The sequence below is a fragment of the Micromys minutus genome (assembly GCF_963924665.1).
Source record: "Micromys minutus genome assembly, chromosome: 20".
Lineage (NCBI taxonomy): Eukaryota > Metazoa > Chordata > Mammalia > Rodentia > Muridae > Micromys > Micromys minutus.
Genome location: NC_137955.1, coordinates 28,540,388 through 28,553,196, shown reverse-complemented (window position 1 = coordinate 28,553,196; position 12,809 = coordinate 28,540,388). Strand labels below are relative to the sequence as shown.

The following is a 12,809-nucleotide window of genomic DNA, read 5'->3' as shown; positions in this document are numbered from 1 at the left end:
AATATAAAATAAAGTGATAAAGAAACTAAAAAAAAAAGAAATCTGGTTTCAAATATAAATACATACATTGTCATAACCATACAGGTTGCAACAGCTTATCTACTTATTCTATTGAGATTTAAAAAAAACATAGAAAAATATTTCAATGTACATTCAACTGCTATAACAAGGGTCATGACCTTGTGCCTTTAAACCACACTTTATGAAGTATAAAACATCACAAGAGGCATTTTTTTGAAAGAAAATCACTAAGACTGTAGAGGCTACCATATAAATATTCCCGTTATAATATAGTAACAAAAATAGTTCTCTCTGGTGAGGACTTGGAAGCAGAGGCGGGCGACATGGCGGTTAGTGCTAGTTTAGAGAGCCCGAGGAACGCAAGGAAAGGTGGCTGAGGAACTGGTGTGTTCTCAATTCCTGTGCAAGCCTAGCACAGACTGGCCTGAAAGACTCTTAAGGCAACCGAGACTGAGTGCATTTGGCCCCAGAAACACAAATCCTGACCTCCCCTTAACATGCTGGGTCAACACACCAACCCGGACTGTGCGTTACTATGGAGGGAGACGAGGAAAAATGATCATTATGCATAAAAGATGATTCAGTGCAATCAGAAAGGACTCTTTGTGAAGTTTCCAAATGCCTTATTGCCCATGAGCTACAGAGTGCTCAATAGGGCCTCTCCCTACCCGCAAATGCAGATAAAAGGCAAACACTTGAGGCAGTCTCAATGAGGCCCCTTGCCCGCTCCCACTCTCCACACCCGTGGGACCGGACAGAGCTCTGCTGAGAACGGTAAGACTGAGCCTTACAAAGTATGCTTTCAATCATTAAAAAAATATATATCTCTAAACAGCAGATCCAAGGTGAATAGGCAGAGCTGAGTTTTCTTCTATGGCTTTTTAAATCACTGAGGCATCCTGTGATAATTGCTTCTGACATGATTGCTTTCCTGTGAAAGCCACATTCAAATTGTCCTGCCTGCCCCAGCATCTGTGAGGGTAACGGGAAAGGCAAGGGGACCAGCTGAGGGGCTGCAGAGGCACAGTCCAGGCACTGTGAGCAGAGGGCCAAGTGTGTGGTCAAAACAGGGCTCCAAGTAACGTGAGCTCCCCTGTGGAAGACAGAGGACCTCCCCCAGTTTAATCAACAGGTCAGCAGCAAGACCCTGGGGACGACGTGCACCGAGGTAGACTCACAGAATGCCACGAAGCAGGAACAGGTAAGATGGGAATGGCAGCAAAGGTAAAGGGAAGGTGGCTACCCACTCTGTGCTCGTTACAGTCCAGGAAAGAGGGACTGAATATTAGGATGGATGACACCAGCAGAACTGTCAACTTTTCTATGGGGTGTGTGTGCGTGTGTGTGTGTGTGCGCACGCGCAAGCTTGCTTGCACAAACATTGGAATATGCTATGGTTTAACATGGAATGTGCTATGGTTTAAGTCAAAGCACAACTCTTAATACCTGTCTCTCCACTGACAGATGACACACAAAGCTGCCCTTGCTCTTGATCGAAATGGCTTCATAATTATCTTGGCACAGAAAAAAACAGGAGAAATTTCTCACAGCAGCCTGGCCGTGAGCCATCTTGTTAACATATAATACAGATGTCAGGAAACGACCCCAATCCTATGACAGGTCAAGTGGGAGCTCCCTCCTATGCATACTAGAGGCATGGCTTTCATTGCGCTGTCTTCTGGAACTGTGGAAGAAAAGGAGAACCAGCTCTCTTCCCAAAAGCCTCTCCTTCACAGCACTGGGCTAACACTGTGACACCAGCCCTGGGAACAACTGTCCCGCCGTACAGTGTGCCTCTTTCACAGTCCCCGAGGACACAGGTCACACGTCCCCTAGGTCCACAAACTCGTCTTCTTGTTTGGCCAGGTCATCTTCACTTCCTAAAGCTTTCCAGCCACTGGTGGGTAAGACAGGCTTGGCTGAATGTCGCTGAAGCAGTGCAAAGGGGAACAAGGAAGACAGGCGGGCAGAGCTCCTGAGCAGGCCGGGCGCCGGGGCCTGGACAGCCTCCTGTCTGTGATGCCGTGCCTCGATTTTCTCCTGTAAGTTCTGCACTTCCTCCATCATCTCCAAGAGTCTGCCCATAGTGGCCACTCTGCCTCCACCCAGGATTTGGGCTTCTGGAATCCAGCGTAAATAGCGCTGAGCCCACACCTTGATTTCAGGCCCCTCGATGTGAGGCAACAACAAGCCGTGGTAGTCTGTGGGCTTACTGTGCCAGCTGTCATAGAACTCTCGAGAGTTGTCCTGGAGGTCATCGGAAGAGTTAATAAGTTTACTGATTCTCTTGCCTAGAAGGTTTTTGATTAAATGATCTGTTTCTTCCCTGAAAAATCCTCTTTTGGGAGATGACTTAGACTGGGTAAGTGGCAAAGAAAGTTGTCGCTGATGCTTTGAAAAAAAAAAAAAGAAGAGTATCTTGTTAGGCGAGGTGACAGTTATTTTCATTAAAATGATAATGATAATAACAATGAACAACACCATCCTCTATGAGCAGTGTCAAGACATAGGAACTGCCACCTCCTGTGTATCCATTAAAATGCTGTAGCACATAGGGGGACTTCCTGCTTATGGTGGCAGTGCGTGACCTGTGTGTCACCAACAGATGAGAAGGACCTGACATACGTGGGGCTGCACACAAAGGCATGCTGGGACAGACTGGTCCTTCTGAGAAGGGTACCAATGGACACAATGCTTTGCAGGAACCGGTTTAACACACGTTAATGATTTAGGCCAGACTTTGGGGCTTTTGGAGACATAGTTCTGCTATTATAGCCTTGGCCACTTAGGAACCCTCGGTCTACTGTAGTCCAGTCTGGTCAGGAGCCCTGGATCCTTCTGCTTCCGCCTTCAGTCAGTGGCATGGCGGGTGTGTACCACCATGCCTAGTACTGCTTCCCTCAGACTCCTAACCACAGTCTTCTGCACTTCGCGGCATCAGCACTGAGCACCTGAAGATATGATCCCATCACAAAACAACCGCGAGCTTATTAGGCGCTCAGTGGAGTTCCAGCTGAAGTCATAATGTCTCTCTTAAACAAGGGCAAAGGCAACAGGAGCAGAGGCACTGGCTAAGAGGAATGGGCTCACTTGGCCAGATATTCTTGTTTGACAGGCTGCTCAGAACAGGAAACATGAGAGAGCATTTAAGTTTTGTTCCTGCTTGTTAGCTTTCTCAGGAACAGAGCAAGGCGTTACATTCTGGGTACACTGTGAGAGGGTTATGAAGATAGGCCAGGGGTTGTGGGGATTCATCGATGCTCAGAGGAAAAGGCACAAATGCAGAAGGTATTTTCTGCCAATTGTTCCGTTCTTAAGCTATGCACTCAGAGAAGAGCTGTAAGCAGTGGCTGATGCCAGTGATTCCATGTTTGGGAGGCTGAGACCACAGACTGCCAGAAGTTTAGGGCTACCTTCAATTACACAGCGAGATCCATGTCAGCCCCTGAAATGTTGCTCACCCCACATTGCCCCATTTACACAGCCCACAGTCCTCCTGCCCTCTGGCTCGCATCTCCCCTCCAGCCGACATCACCTGCCACTGTTTATAAGAAGAGACAGAGAGGGTATCAGATAAGGGGGGCTTAGCTGTACCAGTGGCTCCTTGCCCCACAAGCACCAGTTAGCTCTGCGACTCTAGTCCAGCTCTCCAGAGGACAAGCAGGCTGCCACTAGGGGGCACAACACACCACAGAAAAGCTCATCTCTGGCTGAGATGCAGCAGTCTTGCTCTACCATGCTGGCCCGAGGGCAGCTAAGAGGTTAACAAACTGTCTCCAGGTGCTGGCCATGGCTCACCTGCATCCCATCTTTCTTAGACCAGAATCTTGTTCCATGCCTGAACTAGTGAGGCTCCTAGAGGCCCTGAGAATCAGGCAGGATAGGCAGGTGGGAAAGAGAATGTCACGCACAGGTGATCTGCCATCACCTCGGGCTCTGAGAGAGTCCAGGCCAGGTGACAGAATGCAGAGCAGGAGTGCTGTTTAAACCGTGCATCAGTGAGAACTCTGGGGCATGGTAATCAGCAAAGTCGGCAACAAATATGTCTAAAAGGAAAATAATGACTTGGGTTTTATGGTTTAGGGTACAGTTGGCAAACTCTAGTCCATGGGCCAAAGCTGGAGAGTGACAACTGTGTCAAACTCTGGGACACAGGTCTCCCACTGCAGTTGAGTAGGTAGGGCTGGGGACACCACAGACCTTCAACATGACACTTGCCACTCTCAGTTTATAGGTTCATTGAGAAAAGTCCTGGGGCTGGACAGATGGCTCAGTGGTTAAAAGCACTGACTGATCTTCCAAAAGATTCAGGTTTGGTTCCCAGCACCCACATGGAGGTTCACAATTGACTATAAGCCCAATTCCAGGGGATCTGATGCCCTTTTTCTGGGCTCTGTGGACACCAGACACACATGTGGCACACAGACATATATTAGATAAAACATATATGAATATAATAAAATAGCGTTTTTATTAAAAACAAAGGAAAGGTCTTGCTATGAAATATATGAACTGGCAAATTCGTGGTAAACCTTCGTAATCAATGCTCCCTTTATCCAGCTACATACTGAAACAGGGTGAGAGGTACAATTCCATGCAACAGAGCTGTGGCCACGGCAGCCTCAGTGACATGTCTCATCAAAGCAGAGATGGATTTGCAGAAGTACAGGGCACACTAATGAGCCCCAATAACCTGAGCACCACAGATCCCAACTGCATGCCATTTGAAAAAGAGTGCACCAATAGAGAGACCCATAAAGTAGCTTTTGTGCTCGCATACATGGGATAAAGGAGCTGGTGGGGGTGGGGTGGGGTGGGGTCAAGACAGCACATCTTACTTTGAAACGTGATCCTTTCCGCTGGCCTTTGTCCAGTTTTGGCTTTTCCACATAGAGAGGGTTTCTGAGCAGTGTCTGTGCTTTGGGTTCAAACTGTACTGACCAATCCCACACGGTGAGCAGAGTCAAAGGCTTGCTTTGTGCATCTGGGCTTTCCCTACCCTGCCAAAACAAGCATAGGTCAGTCCAGTTTCCAGGGATGGCTGGAAAGCAAACACACTTTCTCAGGAACAGGTTTCAGGAAGAATGTTCTGCCGGGATTGAGAATGAATGCCCGTGTGGGCACTGTGTTTCTCCAGGGAGATGCCCTTGGCAGGGAAGATGGTGGAAGGCCCTTATTTCCAGTGGTCTCTGACTGCTCTCAGGCTTGGTTCTTACACAACAACCTTGTGAGTTAACCCCTACCTTCCCATATCTGACATCTGAGGAAACTGAGGCTAAGAAAACACAAATGAACTGCCTGAGGGTATGGAGCTGGTAGGCTGCAAGGCTGTCACTGAACCCAGGGCTGTCTAAGATGCCAGCTTCCACCGTTCCTTCTTCCTCCTGGGACTTGGCAATCTACCAACTCAAAGTCAGTGACAAAGCAGGAGAGGGGGAGATGAAGACACAGAGATGAAAAGATACCTGGAGCACAGGCTGAGCAGGGATGAAAGGGCTTTCAGGTGCAAAGCCAAAGCCCAGCTATCTTGTTCCCTAGGTATCCAGTCTTGTTCCAGGGTAATTCTAGGCATTAAGGTAATGAAGAGAGGACATCTGTTCTACCTTCAAAAAGGATAACTTTTAATTTGGCTTAACCCTTAAACTCCAAAATTTGCTTTTATCTTAACACTTACAATATATATTCTTGGGCTAGATACCTATTTTGTTTCAAGTGTCTTCAGGGATAACAATATATATAATAAGAGTGTGCTACAAGGATTAAATGCTTTCCTAGGTAGGAATCGCTGGGAAATGTAGAGTCATGGTTATGCATGGAGTCTGTGAGATGCAGCTTCTTTGGCACAGGGGTCTTTTAAGAGGGACTCTTACCATGTTAGTATCTTTTTGATGAGGTGAATTGAAGAAGAAGGTGCTAAAAATAGGTATATACAGGCTATCTGAGAGAACAGTCAGGTATGTCTCTGTGAACTCAAATGCCGGGGGATGCTGGTGCACCAGCTGCCAGACACAGTCCAAGAAAAGCAGGAACACAGGGACCTATGTGAAAACAAGATACACACTACTTAGCAAGCCTAGGTCCAGCAGGGCCTGTCCTGAGCTCAGTAGACAGCCTTCAGGAGCTTCTGAACCCTGACTCTCGGGCAAACAGACAACCTACTCCAAGTGATGAACGCTCTCAGGGAGACCACTTCCCTGTGAGTTCATCAGCATCTCAAGGACTGCTGTGTCAAAGCTGAGTACCCACAGCTGCATAACTGACCTGCACTAACACACGAGAAGCTGCAGTCGGCTTTGGTGATAGAGGACACTAATTCTCAACTCCAATTAAGTCGATTTCTTTCTCTTGCTGTTGGTTTTTGCTTTTGTTATGTTTTGTTTTTTCAAGACAGAGTTTCACTGTGCAGCCCTGGCTGTCCTGGAACTTGCTCTATAGACCAGACTGGCCTCAAACTCAGAGATCTGCCTGCCTCTGCCTCCTGAATGCTAGTAATAAAGGCATGAATGAATTCACCACTCAGCTAGTGAATTCTATCTTTCTTCAGAGAATTCAACTGCAAAACCAGGACATCATAATGATTGTTATTTTACACTTTGTCAAAAAACCGAAAACAAAAACAGTATATGGGGACATTCCTGACTGCGCCTCCCCGTGATAACAGGTGGGGATGGTGCTGGAAACTCTGTAGGAGGTCCCTCTCTTTACCACTCAGGCAAAGGCAAAGCTGCATAATGGGTTCCTACCCTACGTTCAAATGTGTTTTGTTAACTGCTCTTCTTTTGAGCCAGTTGCTCAGTTGTACTGCACTTATGATCCACCAGCGATCCTGTAACAGGGTAAGGCAAGAATGTGGCAGTGTCCACTCCTTCTACAAGAGCAGAGATGCAGAGTGGGAAGAATTATTAGATAAAAGGCCAGCTCTACATCAATAACATCACAAATCACAGCAGCCAGTTCCCCTTCAGAACTCCAGCACGTTGGTTCTCAAGAGGCTTCATACCACATATTATGGACAATACTATTAAGGTATTATGTATCCTAGGCTGGTCTCAAACTCATTATGTAGCCAAGGATGACCATGAAGCTTGATCCTTCTGTGTCCATTTCCCAAACACTGAGATTAGAGGCATATATACCTGTATGAGTTAAATATACAAACCTAGCTGTATAGTAGGGCAAGGGATCTTTTTTAAAGTTTATTTGATTTATATGAGTACACTGTAGCTTTCTTTAGATATAGAAGAGGGCATCCGATCCCATTACCCATGGTTGAGAGCCACCATGAGGTTTCTGGGAATTGAACTCGGGACCTCTGAAAGAGCAGTCAGTACTTTTAACAGCTGAGCCAACTCTCCAGCCCAGGGCAAGGGATCTTAAGTGTGAGTGAACTTAAAAGGACTGAGCACAGGCCTTCTTTAGGCTTCTTTCCCAACAAGATACAGAGCCCATCGGTCTCCCTTTCATAAGACACGTGAAGACATCTTTCCAAACAGTATTATGGCTCTCTGCCTATCAAAGGATGTGTATCTTATTAGCCTTTCAAATTACTTCCTCCAAGTCCCTCCCAAGATGAAGAGGTGGTGATTTCTCTTAAGACTGAGAGCGGACAGAAAAGCATAGGCTTGGCCTGAGAGAAACTAACTGGCATAGTGACAGAGGCCTGAGTATCTTCAGGAACCTGTCAAGCCCTGAAGAGCAGAAGCCACGGCTCTCTATTCACATAGCACGCTATGCCAAGCTATACTGCATCACAAACATGACGATTAGTTATTGGGAATAAGAGAAGCCACAATTCACTACTAGCGTGTGTTCACAATAAAGATGACTTAATTAGGTAAGGTTGGTAATTTTTCCTTTCACTAGATAGCAAGGAGAACCAAGGAGTTTGTGTTGCTGTTGCCTAAAAAGAGCACACTACATAATCCAGAGGCAAACCACATGTTAACTCAGGCTGGGATGCCGCTCTGTGACATAAAACTGGTTGTGGTTTGAGACCAGCCTGGGATATGTAATACCTTGTACAAAATAAAATAAAATCATAAAACAATTCTGTGACAGAGAGGCTGAGCCACTCATGTAAAGAAAAGCAAGCTAGGGTGGGTGGTGTGGTGCATTCACAGAATCCCAGTTACTTGGGATGCTGAAATGGAAGACGAGATTTCAGGTTCAAAGCCAACCTTAGGCAGTAACACCAAAAACCCATACCCCAAGCAACATAATACTGACAACAGAGGAGGCTGGGACTCAGAACCCACTCCTCCAGCACTTCAAAGGCTCTGCAATGGATGGGACTAACACAGGGAAAAGGTGCTCTGCTAAGGATACTTTCTGTGGTAAGTTCATACACTAAACATCAATCTTTGCCAAGTTAAATTCAGAGAGATTTTAAGGGTTCCGTCTTCCTGAGTTATTTTCGTGTAACAAACCCAGTTTTTCTCCTCGTATGAAACATATACACAACCTTCCTTTGAACATGCACACTGATATTCTTTTGGCCCTGGAAGGATGTCACATTGTTTACAGCATTCAAAGTCACCCTGAGATGCACGGCCAGTGTCCTGGTGTCTAGCAAGCACATACCTGAGGACAGTGCCCCAACAGTCCGCAGTGAGGACACTCACCTCCTCTTTGTCGCTCTGGTGGAGATGGTTACAGCGGTCCAAGAAAGAGTGGCCGCCCATGACCCACTCCTTTTGGATGAGGCTCTGAAACCCAGTCCTGGTTCGACAGTGGGCATCCATCATCACTTGCACCAGAGACGAGAGGAGGCAGCAGAGATCAGAAGCGTTCTCTTCTAGAAGGGCCCAGCAGCAGCACCAAGGAGGAGGACAGAGTGTTAAAGGGGCAGCGTTCTCATTCCCACACAGGGTTCCAAAGAACAAGGTCTGTTGCTACTTCCTACAGACAAGGGCCAGTTAGGGACAGACTGCTTGAAGCTTATCAGGACAGGTCCAGCACACTGGGAAGCTAAGCATAGATCTGCTTATTGAACAAAGGCAGCCCCAAAACATCAACTTTTTGCACACAGTGCTCACAGATGCCATAAAAGAGAACAGTAACATCTATGCACCGACAGCCTGCCTAGCTGCAGATGGGCCCTACCTCCCTTCCGTCAGGGTACAGTCAGCACTCACTCCAGACTCAAACCCCTTTCTTCCACTCCCCATCCTTCTTAGATTGCTCTGTACTAAATGATTTTTCAGCCACAAAGCTCTTTCCTGTTCTGTCTGAGGAGCACAGAGGCGCCTGCTTCTCCTTGCCAAGCCTACAGGAGGAATTCTTGCTATTCCTCTATGTACCCACCTGGAATGCACTTCATACAATCTTCAAGGCTAAAGCCTATTCACGGACTTACCTAACACTGCTGACTTAGAGCAAAGGCAAATACACCCATAGACATGCTTTCTTTTTAGTGTGGCAAAAACTAAAGTCAGGTCTACATTTCCCACAGCTTCCTCTATCCCCCCCTTTCCAAAAAGATCCAACTCATATTATTTTAAAAAATGTCCTCAAGGAAGAGGGTGACAGTACTGTTAAGGTTAGAGAAATAAAGATATAATCACGCTGTAAGCACTTTCCTCCTGTGCCCTAGAATCATGATGCACTAAAGCTCAGGCCTACACTCATCTAAGAACCATGCAGCAACTATCTGGGGTTAATTGTGTGTGTGTGTGTGTGTGTGTGTGTGTGCGCGCGCGCGCGCACGTGAACATTCGTGTGTGCAGGTGCATGTGGAGGCCAGGCCAGAGGACAATTCTGTGTGTTGTTCCTTGAGTACCATCTACCTTCTTCTTACCCTCCAAGACAGGGCCTTTCACTGGCCTGGAATTTAGGATTCAGCTAGCCTTCCTTTCCAGTGAGTACCAGGGATCCTGCCTCCTCTTCCCTGGTGTTGGGATTACAAGCACATGCTACCATGCCTGTTTTGTTGTTTAATGAAGGTTCTGGAGATCTAACTTGGTGTTTCCAAAGCTCATCTCTGTCTAAGAGGCAGATGTTTGTCTGTCCTCTAGTGCTGTCAGTCTCTGAAAGTTCCACCTTGAAGGTAACCTTCCTCTTCCTCTGTGGACGGCACACCTCTTGGGACATGCCACTTCCATCAGAACCAGATTGCTCATTGCATAGCTGTGCAGTTGGTGGGTCTGGTCTGGGCTCCTCCCACCTCTCAGATCTCATCCCTTTGCTAGCTATTTAGAATTCAAGTAATACTCTTGTGTCTTTATAGGATATGTTTAAGGCAATGCTCCCAGAAGTCCGAAAGTGTGTAGAAGGAAAAGCACAGAGAGCTGCACATGGGCAGTGCTCAAGAGCATTCAGGGCTAAGGCACCAGCACCAGGTAGTTCAGAAACCATGAAGAGGAATATTTTCCAATTTGCTCTTGGGGGCTCCAATAAGACAAGTACCACAGGAGTGTTAAACACCAGGGGTAGAAAAACAGGAGACAACTACTTTACATGAACACATCTGTACTTCCAGATAACTGTCAGGCTGAGGCAGGAGAAACACCAAGGCCTGGAAATTTGAGGGCAGCATGGGCTGCCATCTCCTAAAAACAAACTGAAATAAAATCTAAGAAGCAGGTAATGCTTCAGTTCGTATTTAATGGCCACACAGCAATCTCTGCTGCAGGTGGGTTTATCCTGCTTTTATACACTGAGTGGTTCCATCCTGGAGCAGAGCAAATACCCCACTGAGGAGAGGACCACCACAGCCCACCCCTTCCCTTTCTATGGCACCTGCAGAGAGCTGCCAGTGCCCAGACAAGATCAGTAATCTAAGCAGCTACAGGTCCCCCGGGTACAAGCGTGTCCCAAAGACTGTGTAAAGACTAACAATTCCTTCTTGGGTTCTGAGTGGGTCTACCACGTTCCAAGTGAGAGGAGTCTCTGTAAACTGCACCACCAAAACCGGAGGCAAAGAACTACAGGTTTAGGAGAAGGGAGAGGGAGGGAAGGAAACAATCCACTCTGTAAATTATACACACAGAAGCTGCCTCAGTGAGTGAGGCTGGAACCTCCCCTCGCGCTTTATTACCCAGGAGGAGGACATTCATGCTCTGCGCTTCCAGGCGTTCCGTGATCTCTATCGCTTTCTTCAGGCAGCGTCTAACCAGGGAGACATGAGAACAGGAGCATTACTTACTGCGCTTGGTGCTATAAACAACATATTTGAATTGTTCTTTTATTCTTATTTTACTTTTTCATGTTAAAAAGCTAGAAAAAGAAGTAATAACCATTTACACTCATCTGCCTATAAAAAAATCAATTATGGATATTCAGAAGTATACACACACAACACACATACACACAAACACCCACATACACACACACACACACACACACACACACACACACACACACACACACACACACTTATTCAAAGGGATAAAAGCATTATCTTAAGATATCCACACTCTTATACTCACTGAAACATTACTCACAATAGTCAAAACATGGAAGCATCTAAGGAAAACAGAACGTTGTGTGTGCATATGTACGTGTGTGAGTGTGTGTGTGTGTGTGTGTGTGTGTGTGTGTGTGTATGTGTGTGTGTGTTAGAATATTATTCAGCAGTAAAAAAGGACACTCCATCTCTGCAGCAATATGGGAAGAACTGGAACAAAAGACATGTGAGGAAAGACAAATGCTGTGTTGTAGGGAGCCGTTTGTGCCACACCCAAACATGGCGCCGGCTTCCCGCCGAGAACTCAGCAAACAGAGCTGTTGCCCAGCCAAGAGACTTAATGCGCATGCACCACATACGTCATAGCCCGCTCTCGGGGGGGCATACTATTGAGTTACTGGAGGGCGCACCAATCGGGTAGCGACATGAGTCTCCTGGGCATATATAAGCAATGCATTTCTCCCCCACGGGAGGAGAAGAGAAAGATAGTGGAGGGATTGCGGGAGACCCCACGTGGAGGGATGGCGGAGAGGTACCACGTGGAGAGAGACCTGATAGGAGAGATTGCGGGAGATCCCGCGTGGACAGAGACTGGACAGAGAGATCGCACGTGGGGGACTGCGCGTGAGAGGTCGCCTAGACAGTAGAACCCGGTAGGGAGTCCCCGGCTCAGAGAGAAGTTTCCTGCTCAAGAAGCCCCCTGCTCAAAGTGCTGTACAATAAAGGTTATCCGCAGAAGAATCTGTTTGTTTGTTGCACGCCTGTTCCTAGCGGCGGGAAGCGTGGGCTCGTGACACTGTGTAACTCCACACAGACACAGAACCTGCAGGTGCCCAGGTCTGATCTACTAGAGTGAGATGGTGACTCCCGACACACAGGCAGTGGTAGAAATGGGGAGATCTAGGGTACAACATGGATGGCAAGGGAGGAGTGGGTTGTGGCTGTGGTACCTCACACAGCCATGTGAACAGATTACCACACTGTGCTCCTCACTGGGGTGGAGTTTATGGCACAGTGCTCACATATGGAACTATGTTCCATCTCTAGCAACAAATATGTAGCTTCAGTGTACAAACTCTCCTTCAATTAAATACTTATGAAAACCACCAAGAACGGAAAGTTTTCCTGAGAAAGTCATAAAATCAATGTAAAGACAGTCCCAGTTACAGTTTCCTTGTTGGCATTTTAGTTAGCATACCTAATAGCGGGCATGATTAGCAGATGCCCATTGTTTCTTGGCCCTATTCATCCTTCATGCTACCCCCCCATCTTTCCTGGTCTCCTTCACACTCCAATAGTCATTCTTCCATGAATGGGGGGGCTGGTGAGAGTGTAAGAAAATGATATCTAGTTTCAGTTTGAGAATATGTACCTTACTTTAATG

General features: G+C 46.9%; 1 protein-coding gene across 1 annotated transcript in view; it reads right to left on the bottom strand.

The window, feature by feature from the left end:
- Nucleotides 1-1,557: 1,557 nt before the first annotated feature.
- The window catches only part of MTMR12 (myotubularin related protein 12), a 57,082-nt gene continuing 45,830 nt past the window's right edge, over nt 1,558-12,809 (bottom strand). Inside the window, exons 12-16 of the mRNA XM_080933640.1 lie at nt 11,057-11,127; nt 8,643-8,815; nt 5,892-6,059; nt 4,860-5,021; nt 1,558-2,412 (exon numbers count right to left, since the gene is read on the bottom strand). Coding sequence (XP_080789766.1) covers nt 1,843-2,412; nt 4,860-5,021; nt 5,892-6,059; nt 8,643-8,815; nt 11,057-11,127 — 1,144 coding nt within the window. The 3' untranslated portion in view covers nt 1,558-1,842. The remainder of the gene's footprint in view (nt 2,413-4,859; nt 5,022-5,891; nt 6,060-8,642; nt 8,816-11,056; nt 11,128-12,809) is intronic.